Raw genomic sequence first — 27,600 nt, 5'->3', positions numbered from 1 at the left:
GAATTTGTGGTTCTGCAGTTTCTGGCTGGTAGAATTGCACTTGCAGCTGGTTCATCTGGTTCAGGGTTTTCTTGGAGACTATGATGTAGGTGGCTTCTCTCCAGGCGGGGTCACCATCTGTAGCTATGAAAAACGTGGATGTTCTGCAGTCGCAGACAGATTTCAAAAACTTGCAAAGTAATAGAGAGAGAGACACACAGCCCCACAGAGAACTTGCACTGGTTAGCTCTCAAAGCTTGGTCTGCTGTGTGTAACAAAAAAACTCCAAGTTCACACAGACTGGGGAGACTGTCACATGGTGTTCTCATACTTTTTTTTGTTCTTTTTAATGAGGTCCAAAGTCTAAAAATCCCAAATCTCTCAGGTTGTATTGTTTCAATGTTTACCCCTGGAGGTACATCTGCACTATTGAATATTCCAAGATGGCTTTGAATGTCCTGCTAACGAGGGTGATTCTAGATAATTTTACTCAAGCCATTGCCCTGGCTGGGAGCTTTTTAGACATTTATCTCCACTTTATCCTGGAATGTGAGGTATTTCAATGCAAATTGTGTTGGCCATCTTGGCTGCCAATTTTTAAAAATTAAATGTAGGATTCCAGCTTTAGTAATGTAGGTTTCCAACCAGAGTTAAAAATCCTCACTCAGCATAGCATGTTTTCTTGACAATGTTTAGAGAACTTTAAGAATGTGTATAAAGAGTGACTTGTACATAAAGGAAGATTAAACTTGCTCTTAGCATATGCAAGGTTAAAAGCTCCTGCTGTTGGAGATGGAGTGATTTACCTGTGAATATTTCATTGAGGAAAGTTCTTCTAATTGGAATATACTAAGCAGTGTGATTTCAGCCACATGGAGTAAGAGGGTTCCAGATTTCATCCCTGGTCTTAAGTGGACAGATCTCTGCAAGCACGGTATTAAAATGCTACATTTGACCCCAGCCTGCCTTTACTAAGGATTCCAGTTCCTGATCACTATTCTGTGAACTGAATGCTGGAAATTGTGAGCGCGTCAATGTCTAGCTAACCTGTCATAAATGGCCACACAGGTTAGGAACCTCAGGTCACTGGCTAACCATGGAATCTATACCCTAGTAGGAGCTTGTGTTGATGTCATAGCCTGGAGAAGATCAGTGCCTTCAGGAGCAGAGCGCCACGTAATCAATGTTGCTGCCTGCTGTATCTGAGCTTTGCAGATGGGTTGGGTTATCTGTGTACTTTCTTCAAGGTTGAGGAGATTATTCATTAAATCCTCACTGTCAGGAGCCAATTACTTTAAAGGTCAAGTACTTTGTTTATTTTTACCATTTAAGACCCTGCACTGACAGCTAACACTCTAATCTAATCTATATGAGGTTTGATGATGTCTCATAAACATCACAAGACTGCTGGGTTTGAATATTTCCTCCCCTCCCCCACAGAGTTCTGATTTTTAAAAAAGGCAATTCAGGATGTTTTAGCCAATGCCCTTTCTCTACTTTGTGTGTGCATGTTCTTGAGAGTTACAGGGTGAGGGTTGGAGAGGGTTAGATTGGATGTCACTGAAGATTAATGTGTAGCAGGAAGCCATTTTGCCCATTGTGTCTGTGCTGAGGCAATCCAGAACTAATTCCACCACCCTGCTTTCTCCCAAGCTCTATCTCCCTCTCCTGTCAATATTTATCCACTTGGGTCTATTTTTTAAAAAAATCATGGTCTCGGCCTCAACCATTCCCTGTGGCAAAGAATTGCATACTTCAACCACTCTGTCCAGAAACTTCTAATTCTATATGAAACAACTTTACTGGCTGAATGTTTCTGGGTGGGTCAGGAAACCCAGAAGTGGTTATAGCAGGACATCTCGCGGTTTTCCCAGAGGCGGTCAATTAGGTACGGTGGCCTGGTTCCAAGGTCGGGAGGTCCATTTGGAGCAGCCCGTGGATAGGGCTCTCTGGTGCATACACAGTGTGGGTGCTGCTGATGGGCCAGCAGCAGGAACGGCAGTGGCCCCATGGAAGCAGCGACAGTAGCAGGGGAGTGGCTGCCCTTGCAGCAGGTACATTAGTGGAGACGTCAGTCTCCAAGAAGTGGCTGCATTGGCATGTCTACTGCTTGGGGAGACCTGAGCATTGCAATTTACTGCCAGCAAATTAATAAAAGGCCTCAAATGTTTTGCACCTTGGACCTCCCACTGTGAAGCTTCCTCCATGGCCTTGCCGGGCTCCTGAAACAGTGGGTGGGGGGGAGGGAGCAGTGTGCCATCAAGAAAAATTTAATCCATTGCCAGAAATGGGGATTGATTGCTTTATTAAGTACCCTAATTGGCTGTCTGCCTTCAGGAAAATTGCAGGTAGCATGTCGTGGAGCTGACCCAACATGAGTCCATGGAAATTTACACGCACCACCCCACCCACGCCCCCCCCCCCCCCCCCACCTCCTCCACCGCCTCCGTGGTGCCGGGTAAATGTTTCAGCCCCCTAATTCCACAACCAGAGGATTTTTTTTTCTCTCTCCATCTCATCACGATCCTTCATATTAAATTTATTCACCTTTTCTGCTCCAATTGACACTCCCGGTATCCTATGTGTCACATTATAACTGTAGATTTTCCCATCTCCTGCTATCCCATTGAATGGACATTATGGCTGTAATTTCCTTTGTTTAATAGGCCACCCAAAACTGCATAGAATACACAATCTGTGTCTTAACCATTGCCTTTTTGGATGTGATAATAGCTTCTTTCTTTTATTCTATGCCTCTTTATGAAATCCAAAATATTTAGCCTTTGTTTTAAAGCCTTTATTTTAAAGCCTTTATTTACCTGCACACTCTCTTTCGAGAAATTTGGTATTTGATCCCCTTGGCCTGTCTGTTCATCAACACACCTCTGTCTCTTTCCACTGACCTGTGTTCCTTGCTTTTCCTCCCAAGGTGCATTACAACTGTCTGCCCCTTCCACTAACCTGTCGTCCTCAATCCTTTGTTTACCAAACCCTCTACTTTTGTCTCATTGGCCTTATGCCCAGGTTCCCCCCACCCCCCCGTGTAATACTACCAGATCCCAAACCACCCGCAATGCTACCAAAATCCTAGCTACTAAATTCTGCAATCCCCCTCTGCCATGCCTCCTAAACCCCACATGTGTAACTCCAATTTGATGAAGTCACCTGCCATATCCATGAATATCTTGAGATTTAGAAAGTAAGAAATAAAAATGAATGTTGTGGGTCATGGAACATAGATAATAGAGACCACACTTGTGGTTTTCATGGGAAGATTGACAATAGTGACTGTTTCCCCAAATCAGCAATGACTGGGTGGAGGGGAGGGAAGGAGAAGGTAGACATGGACCTGTGAAGGCACATCATTTCTGGCATTTGTTGTTTCCTTTTCTGATATATTTTCAGTAACTAAAGTCTCTACCTTATGCAGATACAAGTGGGGGAGAAACCAAACACCACTGAAGTTCCCAGATTGTCCATTCAAGATTCTGACTATGTTTATAGACTAGATTTATAGATCACTTGTACAGTATATGCAGTGAAACAGTCTGCTTTAAGCTTTATTGGTAGAGGTTTAAGACTGAATAAAGGGGCTTTTCCTTTGTTTTACTTTCACCTGGTTCTGGCTCCTCGAGCTTCTGGGCCCCAGCCTGAGAGTGCTCACATCTCTTTCTCTGTTGCAGTTGGAGGTTTGCGTTTTACCTGCTTGCTTTTGTTGCTGGTCTCTGTGTGCTTCTCGATGTAAGTATAAATCCTCTTGTTTGACTGCATTGTTAACTGTGTTGGAAAGAGGCCCAAACTTTCAAGGGCTTGGCATGAAAATCCAATTCCAGAAACTGCCCTCGCACCCCCTTCTCTTGGGTTGCTATGGAGACCTGAATGACTTCTGACGGTTATTTTTACACCGTGACTGAGCTTGTTGAATTTCAGCCGCATCCCAGTGAAACACCCAATGTTTCAAAAGCAGGATGTTGGAGAAGAAAGTCACAAGTTTATTGTTCTGAACTTCTATGAGGCATTTAATCATGTTTATGTTTTACTGCTAAGTTTTAATAGTCTGTACTTTTGTTCAAAGTTCTAAGTGGTTCCCAGATAACAGATGTTTTGTATTAAGCTGCAGATAGAGAGCTGCCCATCCCAATATCTCTCTATGAGAAATGACTGTATTTAATGTTTTTAACACAGTTGATTTGTAGTGCACCAATTTGCTCCCTTTTTTTAAAAAAAAGATGTTGCCTTCCTGGGGTGTGGATTCCCCAGGCATTGGTTCTTGTTGAGGTACAGTTCCGCTGGCACTGTCTGCAGTACCTTGTCCTCCAGGCCTTAGCCATTTTGTTTTCATGAGCATCTTCTGGGTTATATGTCAGTGGGGGAGGGCAGGGCATCTGGGTCGAGCTAGGCATGGGAGAGGTGGTCACCTATCCATCCGCCCGTCAGTCACCTCCTTATACCTTCGGCTCACGTAGGAGTGATAGCTCAGCACCTGAGGGACTATGCCTGCCTAGACAGTGAGTATTGTCAGAATAGTTGGAGATGGGGACAACCGTAGCTGAGCCATGTTTTCACCCAACATCTTGACACAGACACTGTTCAGTAGGAGTCATTAGACAGTGATCAAGAGAAACCATCTGACTTTTGTGCCTCCTCTGCTCAGCACCCCATTATTTCTGTGGCGCTGATGCTGATTGCAGTACCCTGACTGCCACCCCAGCTCAGCATAAACCGGGGACAGAGCCCAAGACCTCCTGCTTTGTTACCAGCTCGGTTACCAGCCCTGCCACTGTGGGATTTGTGACCCTGCTTCTGCCGAATGTTGCACAGAATATAAGGTTTGTTTCATCTCAACGGCACCATGTAAGCGCATCCATTCCATAAACTTTTTGAATTGGATAACTGTAGTAATTGTGCTTTGCAGATGGAAGAGAAAGGGTGTGTGCAAGTAACATAACATCCTGGTGTCCTGATTTCCTAAATTACTTTGTAGGCCAACTTGTTCCCAAGTATAGGGGAAGTTTTAACAACAGATCTCCCAGCTGCTGAGCTGTCCTTCCTGTCTGAACTTACGGTACCCGAGGTGCTTCCCAGCCAAAAGGTGGGTGGTGGCCCTGACCTCACCTATACATACCTCACAGAAGCTGCTCATGAACTAACATGGCAGTGGCTTGACTGCAGTCTATGCTACTGAATCCTAAGAGCGGAGAAAACTGAGGGGGAGGAAAGGGCTCTGCTGTGTAAGGGTGAGGGCTTGCCCCAGTACCCAAAAGCACCTAGAGAGTCTGATGTCTTGTACAAACGAGCGATTCTTATTTACGAGCATGCAAGGAGAAGTCCTGCTCTCTCGAATGATTGTAGGGGTTTTGCTAGTACATTGTTCGAGTAGTCATTTTATACAGTTTTACAGGAAGTTTACTTGATAAACTATTTCTTAATCATCTCCCATCTATTGCCTTTCCTGATCTCATCCTGCTTTAGTTATATTATTCACCTCGTCACCCTCTTGATTACCCTATTCATAGGATTCTTAGGTTATTCATAGGATTTGGGTGTCTCTCTCCTGAGCCCATTTCCTTCTGATTAGATATTCATATAATTCGTGTGTCTTGCAGGCAAGCTTTCTCAAGTTACAGGGACCTAAGTAATGCCAAGTATCCCATGGTTCCCTATGCCAGTCTCCCCTACAGCTGCATTGTGTTTTTCTAGTATCCTGAACAATAACATGGGGCTCTTGAGCAATGTTCCCTCTAAGTTGTGGGGCCGCATAGCAACCAAGTTCCCATGCAGGTCCTGCACAGGTCAACCCCTTCAAGTTACTGCGCGTATGTGGTTGTATTTAATAAATAAAGGGTCCGTGCATTTAAATCACTTGTGTACTACAAAAAAATTAGAGGGTACATTGCTCTTCAGTATAATCAGTGCAACAATATTACCAAAGAAGTCATCAAGGTTCCAGCATCAGCCCAGTTGACTGCAACCAGTTCTTCAATTGTTGGGTCCTCACTGGTGAGGACGACGTCTATCAAAGTAAAAGTGTGTCTGTGATGAGAAATCCAGAACTTGTTATAAAAATACATAGAAGTTATAAGAGGGAAACGGGTCATTTGGCCCACTTAGTATGTCAGCCTTTACCCTCAATGCTAGCAAAATAAGTTCTAATCGCATTTATTAGCCCTGTTCCTATATCCCTTTTATCAACATTTTTCTTCACCCACCCATTCAATCTGATTGTCCGTCGTTGCAACACACTTGTCTTTTGTTTACAGAAACCATGGTTTTGGGATCAAAAGGAGTGCTGGAAAGGATACCCTCAGCAAGTATGTACTGGCTGTGTTTCTAATGTAAATATTTAAATCCAAAGAGTGATGCTTTAACTGGCCCACCTATCCTCTCGTGTGGGCAGCCCATCTCCGGGAGTGTCCTCAACACATTCAATTGATATTGCTGATCCACATAGTGTAAGCCAGTAGATGTCATGCTTAAACAGGGCACTGCTGATCAATCTGCATCTTGAGCACTATGTGTGCTCTCTCCATCTCAGAGATTGAAACTGTAGCGTTGGGCCAGAGACGTGCTGCAGAGCCACAAGGTTCACATCCTGGTGTTAAAAAGATTGAGGTGGGGTGAAGACTTGTGAAGCTGCGGCTCTTTAGGTCTGAGGTGACAATGTAGACTTGTATAAAAAAAAATAATTATGGGACAGATAAAGGGTACAGTAATATAGTTGTCATTGTACAAGCTGGTAGTTCAAATCACCATGGCAATTGAAATTGCCAATAAAACTGGTAAGTTGTGGGATTGTCAGTGCAAATGAATGTAAAGCTGCTGGATTGTGATAACCCAACTAATTTCCTTCATGGAAACGGACCTGCCATCCAGTCTGGCCCACATCGGTTGACTCCAATTTAGAGCAACTAAAGCCGCCTGGCCAGTGTTGCCCACTTTGGGGAAAGGGGAATTTATGATTGCCATCAGGAAAAGTGATGGGTTGCAAAACCCTGGAATCATTTAAGAAATGGGATATTGTGTTTGAAGGAGAGCAGAGGGTTTTCCCTCTGGAGGGGGATGAGTTGGGATGATCCCAATAGCTCGTCTCAACCTGTTGTCATGCTAGGCCCCCACCTACCAAGAATGAGGTACATTAGTTTTGTCATGAACGTTGATTTTAAACTGTTACTGGAGTGAAGAAAGGACTTGTTAAATAGATCATCCGTGGCTGGAAAAGACATTTGCATATTAACAAATGGTGCTTGGAAGGGCAAAGGACCATTCCCTGACATATTCAACCCACAATGGACCTTGATCACCAGGTATTGTAAGGGGAGCATTCCAGAGACTGCTAAGATGATGCAATCCAAGACTTGGTCAGACCAGTTAGTCACATGACTAACCTGCTTGGCAACCTGGGTTTTTCTGAATTGTGCCAACAGTTTGAACTCTGTGTCTATTTGCTCCTGGACTGAGAAGATCTCTCCTGTCTGCTCCCATCTCTTTCCCACAAGCCTCTGAATCCACTGAAGACTCATGAACCCCAAGAGAGAAAAGTCTCCTACAGCGAATAATGTTTGAGAAGAATACTGGGCCCCAACGAAAAGCAATCAAGGACTCTACAGTGAGCTTAATGAACTGTAAGAAAAACTCCTCAGATATTGCCTCAAATTTTTCCACTTTATTTTTCTTCTCTTTCCTGTCTCTATTTGTATCTGTGTATCGAATATGCACATTAGCATGGGCGCGTCTTGTATCTGTAGGTGTCAGCCGAATTAGAGCTTAAGTTCAAGTTTAATAAATTTCAACTTTTCTTAAAACCTAAGAAAACCTGTTTGTGCTGGTTTCTTTGCCTTTACAATTGGAAAGCAGTGAACAAGGATTCAACAAGGGGAAGCTAAAAACATGGTGTGTTAAAAATTAAACCCTGTTACGGTAAGACCAGGTGAAAGCTGAAAGAGAACCCAAGAATTCTTTCTCACCAAGTCGTAACACTGTGATCAAATCAATTCTGCAGAGTAGATAAAAATGCAATTCCAGCACTGAGATTCGTTTGCTGCTTGTTTTGTGGGGCAATCCCAGTCAGTCATTGCTTTTTGATTGTCCTCCCCCTTTGCGGGATGGGTCAAATCTAGTTTTTGTATCTGGTTCAGTATTTAGCCCAGTTTTGTTTTCTTGATGTGTTCCTTTTTATATAAATTACTTGTGTGCTCTATTTCTTGCTCTCCATTCTGCTGACATCTGTGTTTAGCCCCATTTCTCTCTCTCCCTCTCTCAAGCTACTGGTTCTGTTTCAGGTGTTGCTGCCCTCCCAGTACTGGTACTATATGATAGAACTGGCTTTCTACTGGTCCCTCCTCTTCAGGGTCTCGTTGGATGTGAAGAGGAAGGTAAGTGACTTGCTGGTCCATCACTGATCAATGCTAACATCTTAACACAAATACCTGTGTTCATATAGCACCTTTTTTAAAAAAAAACATCCAAGGTGCTTTACAGAGGCATTAGAAAACAAAATATGACAGAGCCACTTTTAAGGAGATATTAGGGCAGATGACCAAAAGCTAGGGCGAAGAGGTTGGTTTTAAAGAGTGTCTTATAGGAGGAAACCGAGGTAGAGGGGTTTAGGGAGGGAATTCCAGAGCTTCGGGCCTGGGCAGCTGAAGGCACGACCACCAAGGCGGAGCAATTTAAAATCAGTTATGCTCAAGAGGCTGGAATTAGAGGAGTGCAGTTATGAGAGTTATAGGGAAGAAGGAAATTTAGAGTTGGGGAGGGGCCAGGCCATGGATGGATGTGTAAACAAGGATGAGACTTTTAAAATTAAGGTGTTTTAACTCTTAGCCAGTATATGTCAACGAGCATGGAGTAATGGATGAATGGTATTTGGTGAGAGTTAGGACACGAGCAGCAGAGTTTTGAATGACCAAGTTTATGGAGGATACAATGTGGGAGGCTGGTCAGGGGTGTGTTGGAATGGTCAAGTCTGGTGGTAACAAAGACATGGATGAGGGTTTCAGCAGCAGACGAGCTGAAGCAGAGGTGGGGGATGGGCAATGGTATGGAAGATGAAATAGGCAGTCTTAATGACGGCGCGAATATGTGATTTAAGCTCATCTCTGGGTCAAATGTGACAGAACTTGTGATTAGTCTAGTTCAACCTCAGACAGTTGCCAGGGAGAGGGATGGAATCAGTGGCAAGGGAACTAGTTCGGAGCGGGGACCAAGGTAATGGCTTCAGTCTTCCCAGTATTGGAGGAAATTTCTGCTCATCCAGTACAGGATGTCACATAAGCAGCCTGACAATTTAGAGGCACTGGAGGGGTCGACAAAGGTAAACTATCCACTGGTATAAGCTCCTTGCAACGCAAGGGCAGCCAGGTGGTGAATTCTGATGTGAAGATCTTGAACTTGTAAGCAGTGGATGAATTGAATTAATCTGATATGGTGTGTTTGACACTATCTTAAATAATTATCTCTCAATTGCATTTTCTATTTATTGTACCATTGTCTACAGGTCTGACTTATCTATGACCTAATATAAAAAAAAATAATTGCTTCTGCAATAAAGGTTACTATGGTTTGCAAACACAACCAGCCCACTTTTGGAAGGGAATGTTTGGAATTGCAAGGCGTGATTAGTTTCTATAGATCAAAAACCCCTTGAGGAATTACCAAAGAAACAAGCTGATCTTTCAGCTGTCCTGTTTCAGCATTACATAAACAGAGAGTTGAATCAGTGACAGAAACTGAGTTTCTTCCTTCATCCTAGACCAGTGCAGCCTATATCACCTTATGCTGCTATTGCTGAAGTCTAGGTGCCACCGCACTATGGCTGCACTCAATTTCCCACTCGTACCTCATTGAGTCAGCAAATCCCATAACTATTGGTGTCAGTCTGAGATATTTGAGGCAGCTCCTGTGGGGCAGGCCTGCTGGTCCAGGGGTTTGTGGTTGGGCAACCAGTTTCATGAAACGGTTCAGAACCAGGTACAGTTCTGAAACTTCCATTTGTGTTTGTTGCAATCACCAAGCTTCTTAATAAATTACATATTCATAGTAAGGTCAATAGCTGAACTTAAAGTTGTCTTTAGAGGCCCCACAGTGCAGGGCACTGGGTTAAGAGCTCAGTCACACAGTCCAGGATCAAGCAAGTTTAGAAAGCGATGAGGTGAGCTAACTGGGCAAATATTGGTTAGCTGACACCAAGCTTGGATTTTAAAAAGTTGAGTGAGGTGTGGGGTTTTAAATCCTAATTAAGCAATGAAATGAGTTTTGATTTCAGCTCTCTATGTTGGACTGTTTATCTGGACTCTTGCCCTCTCCCATGTAACGGTTCACTGTTAAAAGTTCTGGGACATTCCCATGTGATTGGGTGCTATATAAATGCAGGAATTATAATTTATTAAGCCATGTTTTCAGGTGCATAGTACAGGAGATCTCTCCTGTTGGTTTTCCTCTACATTTAAACAGGCTCACAAGCACTTTGTTCATGTCACTAAAATTCTGAAGAAAGTCCCATATTCTAGAGTTGTGATCATTTTTCATTGGCCCCACCCTGTTTTCTGGAGTCAGGTGTTCAATGTGTGCCAACAACCCCTGTAATGCACCAAAGTAAGGATCAGAACTGACCCATTCTGAGAGGCCAGCCAGGAGAGCGTGGAATAGTCAGTTTATAGCTTCAGCTCCACCTCAACCGTATCCTCCATTGTACCAGTGAGACATATTTCCATTGCCCATTGTTTCCATCCTGTTACCTCGGATTTTGACTAATTGAGGCTGTAGCATATGGCCACTAAGATAGATGGAAATTGTCCAAACCCATTTGAACCCAACTCCAGGAGGAGGTCAGGTACAGCTAACAGCAGTCTGAAGATGAGAGAAATGTCCAGCCTCTAGGGACTGCTGATCCTTGTCAGGAGAGGTTGCCTATCTGACCAGTCTGAGATATTCATTGAAGGCACTGTACTGCTTTTAACCTGATTAAGACCCATCCAAAGGGCTGTGTGCTGTAAACTCTGACCTGGGATTGAATTGCTTATATTTTCTTCTGCTGTAGGACTTCAAGGAGCAGATCATTCACCACATTGCCACTATCTTTCTGATTGGCTTCTCCTACTGTGCAAACTACATCCGGGTGGGGACCCTGGTGATGTTAGTCCATGATGCATCTGATTATATTATGGAGGTGAGCTTTTTTTTTTACAAGATAGAGTTGTAGGGGGACTCATGTCCCACTGGTCTCAAGATATGTTCCGATTTTCTTAGATTGGATCTGTTTGGAATTTGGACTGCCAGTTAATTTGCAGGTTGGTGGTGGGGAAGCAGAAGGATCCAAACTTGCAGGCTGGTGAAAAAATTATAAGTTTTGAATCAGTGGTAAGGTTTAGAACTTGCTGGTGAAATGTTGTTTCTATTGATTGCCTGTAACTTGACCAGCCAGAATGAATGTATGGACACACAAGTGTCATGTACAAGTTTCCTACTGGTTAAATGGATTAAGGCACCATCTGGTGTCATACTGAGTCACACATCTGGAAAGTGATGGGTATGATCAGTCTGTGCTGGGTTAGGAGTTGTAGGCAGGTGGGGGAGTGTGTAGTGGGAGGAGGAGGTGGCTACAATTGGTTCATTCCCACATCTTTTCACACAAGTATTCAATGCTGGTACTCTCCATTCTCCCAGTCCTCACTTCTCAAAGCACCAGCTTTGTAATATGAGAGGCTAGCGATAGGACTGACTCACTGAAATCTGTCATGTTTAGAGAATTTTCAGATGTGTGTGATGTGGTAGCTCAGGGGCCCAACATGAGGGGGTTTAATTCTGGGGTACCTGATGGGATCTTCAGCCTGACAGACCCAGTCCATCACAGAAAATAACACTGTGCATTTATATAGTGCCATTAATGCAATGAAACATCCTAAAGTGCTTTACAGGATTGTTAGACAAAATTTGAAGTCACATAGAGATGTTAGGACAAAAGTAGGTTTAAAGGAGCAGATTAAACAAGGAGGGTGTTAGAGAGATGGGGAGGTTTAGTAAGGAAATTCCAGAGCTTAGGCCCTAGGCATTTGAAGGCATAGCCTCCAATGGTGGAGCAAAGGAAATTGGGGATGCACAAGAGGCCAGAATTGGAGCAGTGCAGATCTGAGGGTTGCATGCTGGAGGGGCAAGGCCATGGATGGATTGGAACACAAGAGAATTTTAAAATCAAGGTGTTGCCAGACCAAGAGCCAATGTAGGTCATCAAGTACTGGGGTTATGGGTGAGCGGGACTTGGTGCAAGTTAGGATATGGGCAACAAAGCTTTGGATGAGCTCAAGTTTATGAAGGGTGGGGAAGCCGGCCAGGAGAACATTGGAATAGTGGAGGTAACAAAGGTGTTTCAGCAGCAGATGAGCTGAGATGGGGTGGAAACAGGTGACATTACGGAGATGATGGAGAGGATGTGGGGTCAGAAGCTCATCTGAGTCAAACAGATGCTGAGGTTACGAGCAGTTTGGTTGAGCATCAGACTGAGGCCTTGGGGTCACTGGCAAATGAATAGAATTTGTGGTGGGGACCGAGGACAATGGCTTCAATTTTCCAAATATTTAACTGGCAGACTGTGGATACTACAAACCAATGTTCGAGGAGGAATCTGAAATAAACCCTGAATTTGAGGACTGGTTCTAGGACGGTTTTAGTTCATTAATCCTTTGTCTTTTTATTTAATTTGCAGGGTGCAAAAATGTTGAATTATGCAGGCTGGCGAAGGAGTTGTGATGTACTGTTTGTGGTCTTTGCACTGGTCTTTCTGATCACACGACTCATTATCTTTCCAAATGTGTGAGTGTTTCTTTATTTACTACATGGAGTAATTGGGGACTGTCCAATAGGGTTCAGACTGCTAATGAGAGATCAATCTATTGTCATTCATACTAATAAATACTACTTCAGAACCAAGGGAATGATTTGCCATCAGCTGGCAATTGTATTGGACTCTAGACATGACCTTTCTAGAGGAGCCCTAGGAAAACAGTCCTACAACACAGAAGGAGGCCATTTGGTCTATCATATCTTTGCTAGCTTTCTGAAAGAGCTATCCAACTAGTTGCATTCCCCTATTCTTTCCCTGTCACTTTGCAAATTTTTCTTTTCATGTACTTAATTTCCTTTTGCTTAAAGCTGTGTCACTACAGTCCTGATTAAGGCTCATCTTTACATCTGCTGAACCTCAGTTACAAAGGCTGCAATGAACAGGATTCATGTCCTTGACTGTTAGCTTCTGAGATTGGGAAATCAACCACATTTCTCCATGTTTCCTTTGGTGCTCGATCCTTCAATTTGCAGTGCAGATTCTTTTACCGGTTTGTTTTTGTTTGATAAATGCTGAGTTAAATGACTGACGCTATGAAGGGTTTCAGCCTAAAGTGTAACTTTTCTTTACTCTTTTGGATGCTGACTAGTAGGTGTGCACTTCCTGTATTTTGTGTTTTATATTTCTATGGTTGTATTTTTCCACAGTCCCTCCCCACACTTCTGTTGATCTATCCTTCACTGTGCCCTTCCTGAATCTTTGGCAATCGATCCTGTCACCACCCACTGTTACTGATTTGAAGTGTATGAACACTTAATCCTACAGTACACGACTCGTATCAGGAAGAGCAGAGGATTGGTCTGTGGCCAGGGCGGAATATGGGATTGGAAGAGCCTAGGATATGACATTAAAATTTCTGACTGCCATTACTCAGGATTAGGAAAAATACAACCTTAGAAATATAAACACAAAATACAGGAATGCACACCTACTGGTCAGCATCTGAAAGAGTAAAGAAAAGTTACCCTTTAGGCTGAAACCCTTCATCGAGTCATAGTCATTTACAGCACAGAATTGTCCTAGTGGTCATCTCTTAGTAGACAATGTGGCAATGTTGTAGATAACTGCATTTAAAAAATGACCTAAAGTACAAATCAGTAATTGAGCATCTAACCGCTCATTTGCCTAAGTCCTACTCTGAAAAGACCCGATCTTCAAAGCTGAACAAAGTCAGATGTGAATTAAAAAACACAAAATGCTGAACAGGCCTGGCAGCATCTGTGGACACAGAAACAGTTAATATTTCAGGTCAAGAACCTTTCATCAGAGATGTGAATCCTGTTCATTGGAGCCATGGAGATGGTCAGGGGGAGAGTGGGTGTGTAAATTGCCTTAGTTAGGACTGTAGTAACACTGAGGACCCACAGGTGGTGCTGTTGAGTAAAGTGGCCTGCGCAAGCTCGGTGATGCCACTATCAGGTCCTTGATGGTGCAGCAGCTGCTGCTTGGGACAAGTTTGTTCAGGGACAGCTAGCTAGGGATGAATAAGCACAGTGACTGTCAAAGTTGACTGCATGTTTGTGTTTTAGGGGCACTGGAGTATCTCTGGGAACTCTCCTTACTCTTTTTAGGTGTCTACAAATGCACAGATTTCCAGCAAATGTTAAACATCAGAGAGCGGATATAGTTTTTTAGTTTTAGAGATACAGCACTGAAACAGGCCCTTCGGCCCACCGAGTCTGTGCCGACCATCAACCACCCATTTATACTAATCCTACACTAATCCCAGATTCCTACTACATCCCCACCTGTCCCTCTAATTCCCTACGACCTACCTATACTAGGGGCAATTTTATAATGGCCAATTAACCTATCAACCTGCAAGTCTTTGGCATGTGGGAGGAAACCGGAGCACCCGGAGGAAACCCACGCAGACACAGGGAGAACTTGCAAACTCCACACAGGCAGTACCCAGAATCGAACCTGGGTCCCTGGAGCTGTGAGGCTGCGGTGCTAACCACTGCGGCACTGTGCCGCCCCTGTGCCTGCAACAATATTTAGTTTCCCACTGCATGTCGTCAACTCTACCTCCCCTGATAGCCATCCAAGGTGGGAGTAAAGTTGGTGAGGAGCTATGGACATGAACTCTGAACTATGTAGCACTAACTGTGGTATCCCCAGCTACACTCCTTTAGTATTCACATGATTTGCTCTACAGAATCCACACAAGTACCTTTTTTAACCCAGCCCCACCAACCACCATCCTTCAAATCAAAGTCTCTTCCCACCTCCATCCTATGTCACTAAAAAGATGCAGTTATTGAGATGAAACTGAATTGAATCCCATTACACTCATGAATCATGAGCTGACAGTTTTGAGAACTGCAGTCCTCAATCTCTTTGCTTGTTTGAAGCTTACTTTCCCTGTCACCAATGTCTTTGCTAACATTGAAAACTATCATTTGCAGGGTCATTTACACCACCTTCTACTATTCCATGGAGATTTTCCAGCCCTTCTTTGGTTACTATTTTTTCAACTTTCTCCTGATGGTCCTACAGCTGTTGCACATATTTTGGGCCTATCTCATTCTGAGAATGGCAGCCAAGTTTGTGTTTGTTGGGAAGGTAAGGATGTACTACGTGTGAACTGAATTGAAAATATATGGTGAGCAGACTTTGAAGGTGACATCAACAAAACTAGGGCGAGTTGATTATCAGAGTTGGGTCAGTTTCACAATTGGTTTTTGAACTCACCTCACTGGGCTTGGCTGATCATTGCAAGCCATAAGTTTGGAAAAGAAGTTCAATCATCTTGCAAATTCAGTGGGTGAGATGATCCAGTAAACTGCCCAAACCTCTATCTCCTTCCATTAAATGTTATCGGCCCATTGCAATATAACGAGGCTAACAAAAGACCCAGGTGAGAATTATAGCAACTCTTGGATGAGAGAGATGGCAATTTATGTATGGAGCTAGGATTTGCTGTGAGCAGTGACATCTAGAGTCCTAACATTGGGGAAGATCACTGATTAACATCTAGGAGACTAATCAATTTAAAAAAAAAGTATTTTGCATTTTAAGAATGACATTTATCCTCCTACTCCATGCCATAAACTAACTACCCCCTTCATCCCATTTAAAAAAAAAAATCATCCCAATGTCTGAAGAACATCTGGCTGCACCATTTTCATATCACATACCTCTAAGTGCATTGGTATCAATTAATGGCAAATAAGGGGCAATCACTCTTACACAATGAACTGATTTCCACTGGGAACCAGGGCGGAAAATGGTGTGTGTACACAGCATGTCCATCATGACCAAGACTTCGCACTCTATGTTTACCTGCCTTTCCTTTTTCTGACCCTGATGCAGCCGCTGTGTATTTCCAGCACTATTTTTCCCTCTCCCTCCTGCTAAATTCCAGGCCAACCAGCCGAGCTTTGTTTTGTTCAGAGCTGTTCCAGTTGTCACAGAAGTGATTATATCTACTTCCCATTCTGATGATTTTCTAACTTATCTAATCTTGCACCTATCTAAATATGCCCTAATATTCTGTGATTTTAAAAACTAAGGGTAACGAAGTGATATCTGAACCCAGCCCACATAGTAGCTTTGACTCTCATTTCATTGCTCAGGGCTGGTATTGGAATTAGTGACTTTTGGCCAATGTGCAGGGCTCCAAAGAACTTAATGGGGGGGGGGGAAAAAAACATTCACCTTGAGAGGTTGAGGCATTGAAATTCTTTTAGAAATTGCAGGTCTTGTGAGAGCTCAAAGATCCAGTTTGGTTGAGCAACACTATAAACTTTTACTATTCCTCCCCACCTTTATTGGATTTCCTTGGGAGGATTATTATTTCTCGACCAGAAGAGCTGAGTGGTGGAGGATGTCTATTCACCCTGCAGTTCCATTTCCCTCCTGAATGAGACTGGAAAGTTTCCAGAGTGGAAACTGCATAACCAACAATGATGTAGACTTTCAGAAAGCTTGTGGAGAAAGGGCAGGGGAAGGGATCTTACATGCTTGAAGAGCCTAAATGACTGACTTATTTATATAAAAGTACAGAGCCTCCCTTTGGAACAGTTCAAATGAGTTTTTTTGGTCTGCTGTAGATTGACAAGGATGAAAGAAGCGATGACGAAGAAAGTGACGGGGAGGAGGAAGATGGGAGGATGGAATCCAAGTCCATGTCATTGGCCAATCACAACGGTGTGCTAAATGAAATAGCAAATGGGATGAAAAGCAAATCAAATGAAAGGAACAAGCTGCCCAAAGCCAGGTAGCTGGCAGCTGCATGACTAAGGACGGGTTTAGCACTGACTGTTACTAAAAGATCCGTTCCTTAGGTTTTTGCTGATGACCCAAACAACTGCCTGCTCTGACACTCTCCCTCTACATTAGTAAAACGGTCTGTGCATTGACTCTCGGAGCGACAGAATCTATGATTCAACAGCAAAGAGCCTCTCTCTCCTTCATAATCTTGGTCAAATTTCTCATTTTTCATTTGACTTCATTATGTTTTGACAGGGGGCAGGTGTTTAACATCATGTGATATATAAAATGAGAACATCACTACTGAGACCTTCATGTGGATGGAAATTCAGGATCCGATCCAGGAAATTCTTACAATTTTGAAATGCTGATTAACAAAATGAAATTATTTGAAGAACTCTTTTGTAGAACTGACCAGTTTATTTCTCTGCTTCCCCCACCCCCCCCGCCCCCATTGTGCCATCAATTCCATAGGACTTTGCACGTGTGGTCCTCTTAGTGGATACTAGGTGGTGCTCAAGACCAGTCTGGTCTGATTCTTTCTTGGGGGAAGCCCAAAATGATGAGCAGCACAGCTGAGATAGGGAACTCACTGGGAGACTAACAAATGACAATCCAGACCCCAACTTAAACTGTTTTTGTCTTGATGTGTTAAACAGTTTGTAATATTTAGTGTTACATTTTATGTTTTTATTCAGAGGCAGAATTGTATTTTGGGGCGTGTTTTGAGTGTTTAGTCCTTGACAAATTACAAATCCTGGGAGTAGCACTGGGCCGGTCACAGAGCATCAAATTGGATTTAAATCCAGCTTCTGATTTGAAGCAGTTTAAGTGTTTTGATTAGTTTTCTGCAAAGCAACTCTGAGATTATTGAAGTGGTGCAACATGATAGAAATCCAGCTTACAACACATTTTCTCACTGCTGTTAGCATATTCTCCGACACTGAACAGGAAAGCGATGTGCTTCAAGAGTTTTAACTCTTGTAGCTCTGCCTCCTTCCCTCACTGTAGGAAACCCAATGGTTTCAGTTGTAACCAGCCTGTAACATCTTAGCACTAGGGGGCACTATTCCTTTTACTTCCAGTGCACTCTGGGTAAGATGACATCACTTGTATTGGTGGTTAATTTTTCCATGACCTTTGGTTCATAAAATATGTATCTTTTTTAAAGTTGGAATCCAAATTTCTGTGGGTATTACTGTGCTGAGCTGCACTGATTTCTGCCTACCCAGAATTCACTAAAGGCAGCATCAAGAACAGCAATCTCTGCTGGTGAAAAGATGCAATGACACAAGATGGCTTGTTCATCTCAATGAACAATTGAGATGAAGTGTGATGAATCACTGTCCCGTGACATTTATTTGTAGGATGCTTGTTTACTTGCTGACAGTAAATATTTGTTTCTCAGATCTAATCCTCCCAAATTGGGCCATCTTCGAGTCATGAAGTGCTTCATTCTCCAATGCTTTGTGTATAACGGAGTAATGCTATGGGAGAGAAGTCAATAGGTCCAGAAGGAATTTTGTTTTAAAAGTGGAAACCAGGCAAACCATGTTGACTGTATGACCAATTTGATAAAATTGAGTACTGTCTGAATTCTGAAGGGTAGAAGATGGATTGTTGCAGGGTTGTTTGAAAAACGTTTTTTTTGCAATCATGAACACTGTAGGGACTGGGGCCACATAAGATGCAACAAACAAGACTGTAAAATAATCCTATGGACTTTCTCATTTAACATGTTCGTGTTTAAGTTGCTAATGCACCTTCTTGCTCATGTTTAAGTTTTTGGAGTTAAATTGTATCAAGACTGAGTGACTTTGTTGTACAGATGACAGTCTTGGTTACACTGTAAATATACTAAAGTCTATCTGAGTGCACGTCCTTGATTAAGTACCAGAACAGATTGACATACTGCATGTCTGATTCTGCACCACTTGTTTAAATTTCTACAGAAATTGATTAAGGTTTATGTTTTGAAATATCTGAATAAATTTTTAAAATTTATTTTTCCATCCATAGCTCTGATATTAAATGAAGGTAAGGCCAGAGTTTATCAGCTGTGGTGCCTCTTGTACGGTCACTGCCTGAATGCTTCAAACTGCCTGCAGTTGTATTGTGCTGGTTAGTTTATAACTCATTATGTATTACCTGCAGCTAGCTCTTTGGAAGAGGAGTGATGTAAATACCTTGGTGATCAGACTTTAAATCTAGCTCAGACTGAAAGTAGGAAAGAAGTGAAACTGGCATTTATACACCATCTTTATCATCAAATCCATCACAAAGTGCTTCATAGCCAATAAAGTACTTTTGAAGCATAGTCCCTGAGAAGTAGGCAAACACAGCAGCCCATTTGTGGGCAGCAAGCTTCCATAAACACATGTTATAAATGACCTCCTGTGTTTAGTGGTTGTGGGATAAATATTAACCAGTGCACTGGGAGAACAGTTCGAATAGAGTTATGAGATTTTTTTTTTGTATCTGAGGGGGCAGCTTGGGCCTCTAAATATTTCTTCTAAAGGACAGTAACTCTAACAGTGAGACACTACTGCACAGAAGTATCAGCTTAGATTATGTGTCTAAGTCTCGTGCGGGCAGGAGACCACAGCACAAAACTGCCCCTAATGTAGCCCTAACTGGTAGCCCTGAGGGGCACACTAATGAAGTAGAGGCTCCTCTCGTGAGTTTGTAACAGTGGAGTGTGAGCTTGACTGTAACCAACCCAGGCAGGGCCCTCGTGGAATTGAACCCCTGCAACAGTCGGGGAAATCAGACCAACCCCAGGAGGTGGCACAGTAGTTAGCACCGCAGCCTCACAGCTCCAGCGACCCGGGTTCAGTTCTGGGTACTGCCTGTGCGGAGTTTGCAAGTTCTCCCTGTGACTGCGTGGGTTTCCACCGGGTGCTCCGGTTTCCTCCCACAGCCAAAGACTTGCAGGTTGATAGGTAAATTGGCCACTGTAAATTTCCCCTAGTGTAGGTAGGTGGTAGGAGAATTGAGGGAAGGTGGGGATGTGGTAGGGAATATGCGGTTAATATAGGATTAGTATAAATGGGTGGTTGATGGTCGGCACAGACTTGGTGGGCCAAAGGGCCTGTTTCAGTGCTGTATCTCTCTATGACTCTAAAAGGTGGTTGTTTCCCCAGAGCAGTACTGGGCAGTGTGTGAGGGTGACTGACTTTCTATTTTGAGACAATCTACGTCCATAAGAGTTGGATTACTGGTTCTGGCATGTAAGCAGCAACATTGCAATTAAAATAAAACTTCAAATAGTTTTGACATTTGGTTTGCAATGTTCATCAACTCCAAAGTATGTTCTTCAGGTATTTGAATGGCTGTAGAAGAAAAAAAATTGTCATGGAGGAAATCTCATTGCAAATAACTGTGGGATGATGGAAGAAGCAGTGTTTCCAAATCTGTAATCCTACATTATAACACACTAGATGGAAGCCTTTAAACAGAATTATTTATAAGGGTACACTAACAGTGGTTGTTACTGGATGAGTAATCCAGATGCCTGGACTAATGCTCCAGAACCATGAATTCAAATCTCACCACAGCAGCTGGGAAATTTAAATTCAGTTAAATCAATCTGTATCAGTAATGATGACCATGAAATTGCCAGATTGTCGTAAAAACCAAACAAATTCACTAATGCCCTTTTAAGGAAGGAAATCTGCTGTGCTTACCTTTCTGGGTTACATGTGAATCCAAACCCATAGCAAACTGGTTGACTCTCAGCTGCCCTCTGAAATAGCCTAGCAAGCCATTCAGTTGTATCTAACCACTGAGGAAAGTCAAATAAGAACAAAGCCAGACAAACCAGCTGGCCTCGACCCAGGCACCGGACATGACAAAGGCATATCCAGCATGTGGCAAAGTCCTCCTCTCTAACATCTGGGGACTTGTGTCAAAATTGAGAGCTGTTTGTCAGACTAGTCAAGCAGCAGCCTGACAGTCTTACTTAAAATCATAAGCTTTCACCCAATGTACCAGATTCCTCCATCACCGTCCCTTGGTATGTCCTGTCCCATGGCCAGGACAGACCAACCACAGGAGGCAGCACAGTGGTATACCATTTGGTGGAGGGTACGTGGGAGTCTTCAACAGTGACTCTGGAGCCCATGAATTCTCATGCATCAGGTCAGACATAGGCAAAGACCCCTCCTGCTAATTACCACTTACTGCCCTCCCTCAGCTGATGAATCAGTGCTCCTCCATGTTGAACACCACTTGTAAGAAGCACTGAGGGTGGCAAGGGCACAGAATGTACTATGGGTGGGGGACTTCAATACCCATCAGCAAGAGTGGTTTGGTAGCACCATAACTGACAGGTCCTTCAGGAGACAATCTGCCAGACTGGGCTTGAAGCAGGTGACGAGGGAACAAAACAAGGGGAAAAACCTACTTGATCCTGTTCTCACCAATCTACCTGTCGCAAATGCATCTATCCATCACACGATTGGTAGGATTCATCACTGCACCGTCCTTGTGACAATGAAGTCCTGCCTCCAACTTCTTGTGTGGCATTATCATCCTGTTAAAGGGGATAGATTTAGAACGGATCTAGTAGCTCAATGCTCTGCATCCCTGAGGTACTATGGACCACCATCACCAGCAGCAGCAGAATTGTACTACACCACAATCTGTAACAAAGAGAACAAAGAACATTACAGCACAGGAACAGGCCCTTCAGCCCTCCAAGTCTGCGCCGATCCAGATCCTCTATCTTAACCTGTCGCCTATTTTCTAAGGGTCTGTATCTCTTTGCTTCCTGCCCATTCATGTATCTGTCTAGATACATCTTAAAAGACGCTATCGTGCCCGCGTCTACCACCTCCGCTGGTAACGCGTTCCAGGCACGCACCACCCTCTGCGTAAAGAACTTTCCACGCATATCCCCCCTAAACTTTTCCCCTCTCACTTTGTGAGCATCAGCATATCCCTCACTCTACCATCAAGCCAGAGGATCAACCCTGGTTCAATGAGAAGTGCACATGCTAGGAGCAGCAACTGGCATACCTAAAAGAGGTGCCAATCTGGTGAAGCTACTACACAAGACGACATGCATGCTGAACAGCAGAAGCAGCATGCTGTAGACAGAACTAAACAATCCCACAACCAACAAATCAGATCAAAGCTCTACAGTCCTGCCACATCCAGTCGTGAATGGTGGTGAACAATAAGGCAATTAATGGGAGGAGGACCCTATACAAACATACCCATCTCAAAGATGGTGCAGCCCAGCACCTGAGTGCAAAAGGCTAAAGTGTTTGCAACCATCTTCAGCCAGAATTGCCGAATGGATGATCCATCTCGCCTGCCTGCTGAGGTCCCCAGCATCACAGATGCCAGTCTTCAGTCAATTCGATTCACTCCACGTGGTATCAAGAAACGGCTGAAGGCACTGGATACTGCAAAGGCTATGGGCCCAGACAACATCATGGCTGCAGTACTGAATACTTGTGCTCCAGAACTAGCCGTACCTCAAGCCAAGCTAGTCTAGTACAGCTACAACAGTCATCTACCCAGCAATGTGAAAAATTATCCTGTCCACAAAAAACAGGACAAATCCAATCCAGCCAATTTTCTGCCCCATCAGTCTACTCTCAATCATAGGTGAAGTGATGGAAGGTGCCATTGACAGTGCTATCAAGCGGCACCTGCTCACCAATAACCTATTGACCAATGCTTAGTTTGCGTTTCGTCAGACCTCATTACAGAATTGGTCAAAACATAGTCAAAAGAGTTGAATTACAGTGATGAGGTGAGAGTCACTGCCCTCAACATATAGGCATTATTTTGACTGAGTGTGGCATCAAGGAGCCCTACAAAGATTGAAGTCAATGAGAATCAGGGGGAAAACTCTCCACTGGTTGGCATCATACCTAGCATAAAGGAAGCTGGTTGTGCTAGTTGGAGGCCAATCATCTCAGTCCCTGGACATTGTTGCAGGTGTTCCTCAGGGTAGTGTCCTAGCCCCAATCATCTTCGGCTGCATTATCAATGACCTTCCTTCCGTCATAAGGTCTGAAATGGGGATGTTCACTGATGACTGCACAGTGTTCAGTACCATTCGCAAATCCTCAAATAATGAAGCTGTCCGTGGTCACATGCAGCAAGACCTGGACAACATACAGACTTGGGCTGATAAGTGGCAAGTAACATTCACGCCACACAAGTACCAGGCCATGACCATCTCCAACAAGAGAGAATCTAACCATCTACCCTTAACATTCAATGGCATTACCATTGCTGAATCCCACACCATCAACGTCCTGGGGGTTACCATTGACCAGAAACTTAACTGGACCAGCCATATAAATACTGTGGCTACAAGAGCAGGTCAGAAGCTGGGAAATCTGCAGCAAGTTACTCACCTGACTCCCCAAAACCCATCCACCATCTACAAGGCACAAGTCAGGAGTGTGATGGAATACTCTCCACTTACCTGGATGAGTGCAGCTCCAACAACACAAGGAGTTCAACACCATCCAGGACAAAGCAGCCTGCTTGTTCGGCACCCAATCCACCATCTTAAATGTTCACTCCCTCCACCACCAGCACACAGTGGCAGCAGGTTGCACATTCTACAAGATGCACTGCAGCCCCTCCTTCAACAGCACCTTCCAAACCCACGACCTCTACCACCTAGAAGAACAAGGGCAGCAGATGCATGGGAACATCACCACCTGCAAGTCCTCCTCCAAGCTACACACCATTCTCACTTGGAACTATATCGTCATTCCTCCACTATCACTGGGTCAAAATCCTGGAACTCCCCTCCTAACAGTACTGTGGGTGCACGCACACTACATGGACTGCACTGGCTCACCACCACCTTCTCAAGGGTAATTAGCATTGGGATGTGGCAAGGCCAGCATTTGTTGTCCATGAATGAACAAAAAGAAAAATCCTGTTTTTTTATTTGGCCATAAATATTGACAGGAGAAAACGGATAAAAGCATTTAATAGGCTAGTTCAGCCCTGCTCCATGCCAACACGAGCAGAGCCAGTACAGGCCTGCACTAACCTAGACTTGTAACAGTCCAAGACTGTACCATCATCAGCCAGGACCAACCCATATTTGCTCTGAAATTGACTAGTACCCACCCAGACCTGTAGCAACATCAGACAGTGCTCACCCAAACTGGTACCTATACTCTCAATTTTCCTTCATTCAATGCTGCCTGTTCAAAATTCCGTTAATTCTGTTGTAATTTTAAAAATGCTGATTTGACAAAATAGAAAAAAATCACTACGAAACTATTTATTCCAAGTCAAAACAATTTCACCATGAGATAGACAAATTGAGCTAAAATAAAACATTCTTTGTGCTGATTCCAAATTTGAGGTTTTTTTTTAAATGCCGCCTCTATTTATTATAGTGGAACATTTCAGACAATACAAAGCGATTTTAACTTCAGCTTTGGAAGTGAATATCTGGTAGTAGACAAGATTTATCCCTTGTCATGACATAGTCTGGTAGTCCCAGCAGTGGGAAAAGCACAACACTCCATTCAGAGATGAAGATTCAATTGCAGCCTCTACGGTTAGTAAGTTAGCTGTGGTAAACCACAGAGGGAACAGTTATGCTGATCAACTGTGGCTCAGGCTATCAGAAGTATCACACATCGATCAGGGACTGAATTGGTGTCGTACACTAATGCTATGTCAGGGCCTGGTGGCAGGAGCTGATCTGATGACATATACTGAGGGGTCACAGCCTGGTGTGTTACATGAATGATAGGGTGGTGGATTCAGATTCAGCAGTAGCCTTCAAAAAGGAATTGACAAAACATTTTAAGGAGAAAAATATTGCAGGAATATGGAGAAAGAGCGGGGGAGTGGGACTAACTTGACTGTCCTTCAATAGAGCTGGCACAGACTATGTGTTGAATGGCCTTGTGTGCTATACAATTCTATGAATGCAGTGTCAGGAGCTGATGCGTTCGTTATTGGTGCTGATGGCCGATACACTGAAGTATCACATGCTACTAGTTCCAAAAATGAACATAGACTAACCATTCAATTTTCCCCAAGGCAAATGCCTCAGAGTTTTGGTGATTGATAGAAACCTGGGATAGATGTGTAAATGGGTTTCGGTCACAGTTACTGCAGCCGATTGGCAGAACTCTCGAGGAGATTTCTGGTGTATTTCCCTTTTTGTTGCAGTGAAGCCACAGCTGTCTTTTAATAGCCAGTGCTGGAGGTCATTCTGCTGCCAGCTAATTCCACAATCCTGACAAAAGGAGTGTTTCTACTCAGTGACCCATTAAGAACAGATAGATCCACTTGAAGAGATGACACAGGCACGATGGGCCGAATGGCTGTAATTTCTATGATTCTATATCAGGGTTCTCCAACCTTTTAGTGGGGGGGGGGGCCACATTACAATTTTTGTCCTAGGGGGCCGCTGAGACAATTTTGGAAAGATAAAGGCAGTAAAAATTTATTTTACTATTAATCAAACAACAAATGTGCATTTTTGTGAAGAAGATTTAAATGAGAAGATAAATTTATTGACTAACTTTGTCACTATGTTCGACACTGATTTAATGAGATACCTAGCATTCGTTTGCTCGCACAAGTAGTCAATGTTTGCCCGCACACTTCTTGTAGCGATGTAGAGTATTCCAGATAGATGTCCATCTGTCAGGAGTGATCTTGATCACTCTCTCTTCCTCGCTCTGTCTCCCCATGTTCCCCCCTCTTTCTGTTCCTCCCTCTCTGTGTTGTTCCCCTCTCCCACTCTCTGTTTCCCTCTCTCTGCCTCCGTCTCTCTCAGCCCCTCTCTCTACACCCCCCCCCCCCCCCCCCCAATCTCTCTCTCTCCCTCTCTCTTTCCCCCATCTATCTGACAGTTGCAGGGAGTGGCAGCGCTCAGCACAGCAGCTTAAGAGTACAACTGGAAACACCATCTGGGTTTGTGGTTGGTCAGCTTTTTAAAAAATCACGCTGTTTCACAGCTGACAGCTGCTGACATCGGGAACAACAGTTTCTGAACTTCGGACAGATTCAGGGTTTTCCAGTGGGTTCGGACTTTTTTTTTAAAATGCCAAATCTGTCCCAAGTTGGGAAACTGCTGGTTCCCGATGTCAGCAGCTGTCAGCTGTGAAACTGAATTGCAAAGTTTTTAAAAGCGGTCAGAAAGAAAAAGCAAATGGAAATCCGCGGGCCGGATGCAAAACTTTTGGTGGGCTGGATTCTGGCCTGCGGACTGCTTGTTGGACAACCCCATTCTATATGGTTCTAGTAATTCAACTCCTGGCATCTCACTGCCTACCAGTAACAACTGGTAACTCGTGCCAAGATGACGACTTCAACTTCAGTACCACAGCTGAGGGTGGTAAAATTAAGTATACTTGATGTCCAGCCTGCTCTAAATTTGAAGCTGCAAGGGTAAAATGAAATGCTGACAATCTGAAACAAAAATAGAAAATTCTGGAACTACACAACAAGCTTGTCAATATCTAAGAGAGAAAAGGCAGATCAACATTTCAGGCACTGACATCAACCATGGTTCCCACCCTCAACACAGGCCTGTCTTTTCCCTCTGATGCTGAAGGACCTGCTGTGTATTTAAAGAATTTCCTTTTAGCACAGTGGTGATATTAGGCACTTTAATTTGAACAGAATTTTTAAAGCATCTGGATGTTTGTGAGCAGATGTGACTCATGAGTAGCCCTTGTCCACCCCCAGCTGAGTGGCAGCGAAGTGGGAATTCATGATTGTTCCAAATCTGGCCTCTTGAGCAACTTCGCTTTTCCATCACTCTACCATAGGCAGCTGTACCTTCAGCTGCCTGTGCCCTAAGCTCTGAAATTCCCTTCCTAAACCTCTCCACCTCTCTACTGCTTTTTTTTTTTAGAGATACAGCACTGAAACAGGCCCTTCAGCCCACCGAGTCTGTGCCGACCATCAACCACCCATATATACTAATCCTACACTAATCCCATATTCCTACCACATCCCCACCTGTCCCTATATTTCCCTATCACCTACCTATACTAGGGGCAATTTATAATGGCCAATTTACCTACCAACCTGCAAGTCTTTTGGCTTGTGGGAGGAAACCGGAGCACCCGGAGAAAACCCACGCAGACACAGGGAGAACTTGCAAACTCCACACAGGCAGTACCCAGAATTGAACCCGGGTCGCTGGAGCTGTGAGGCTGCGGTGCTAACAACTGCGACGCCCTCCTTTAAGGTGCTCCTTTGACCAAGCTTTTAGTCACCCCTCCTAATATCTCCTTACATGGCTAGGAGTCCAATGTTGTTTAATAACGTTCCTGCAAAGCACCTTGGGACATTTTGCCATGTTAAAAGTGCTATACAAATGCAAGTTGTTGTAGTAGCTGGGGGTGATATGGGACAATAAACTGACTCAGATTACACAACACCCTTGCTGATTTTTTTTATTCACGGGATGTGGGCATCGCTGGCTAGGCCAGCATTTATTGCCCATCCCTAATTGCCCTTGAGAAGGTGGTAGTGAGCCGCCGCATTGAACCGCTGTAGTCCATGTCGGGTAGATACACCCACAGTGCTGTTAGGAAGGGAGTTCCAGG

General features: G+C 43.8%; 1 protein-coding gene across 1 annotated transcript in view; it reads left to right on the top strand.

Annotated features, from left to right (window-relative positions):
- cers4a (ceramide synthase 4a) overlaps window positions 1–17,912 on the top strand; it is a 71,142-nt gene extending 53,230 nt beyond the window's left edge. Inside the window, exons 5-11 of the mRNA XM_068015838.1 lie at window positions 3,663–3,720; window positions 6,240–6,290; window positions 8,259–8,351; window positions 11,018–11,146; window positions 12,680–12,786; window positions 15,226–15,382; window positions 16,873–17,912. Of these exons, the coding sequence (XP_067871939.1) occupies window positions 3,663–3,720; window positions 6,240–6,290; window positions 8,259–8,351; window positions 11,018–11,146; window positions 12,680–12,786; window positions 15,226–15,382; window positions 16,873–17,043 (766 nt within the window). The 3' untranslated portion in view covers window positions 17,044–17,912. The remainder of the gene's footprint in view (window positions 1–3,662; window positions 3,721–6,239; window positions 6,291–8,258; window positions 8,352–11,017; window positions 11,147–12,679; window positions 12,787–15,225; window positions 15,383–16,872) is intronic.
- The last annotated feature ends 9,688 nt before the right edge of the window (window positions 17,913–27,600 follow it).

The sequence above is a fragment of the Heterodontus francisci genome, chromosome 36 (assembly GCF_036365525.1).
Source record: "Heterodontus francisci isolate sHetFra1 chromosome 36, sHetFra1.hap1, whole genome shotgun sequence".
NCBI lineage: Eukaryota > Metazoa > Chordata > Chondrichthyes > Heterodontiformes > Heterodontidae > Heterodontus > Heterodontus francisci.
The sequence above is the reverse complement of the archived record's forward strand: the minus strand, read 5'-3'. Positions and strand labels throughout refer to the sequence as shown.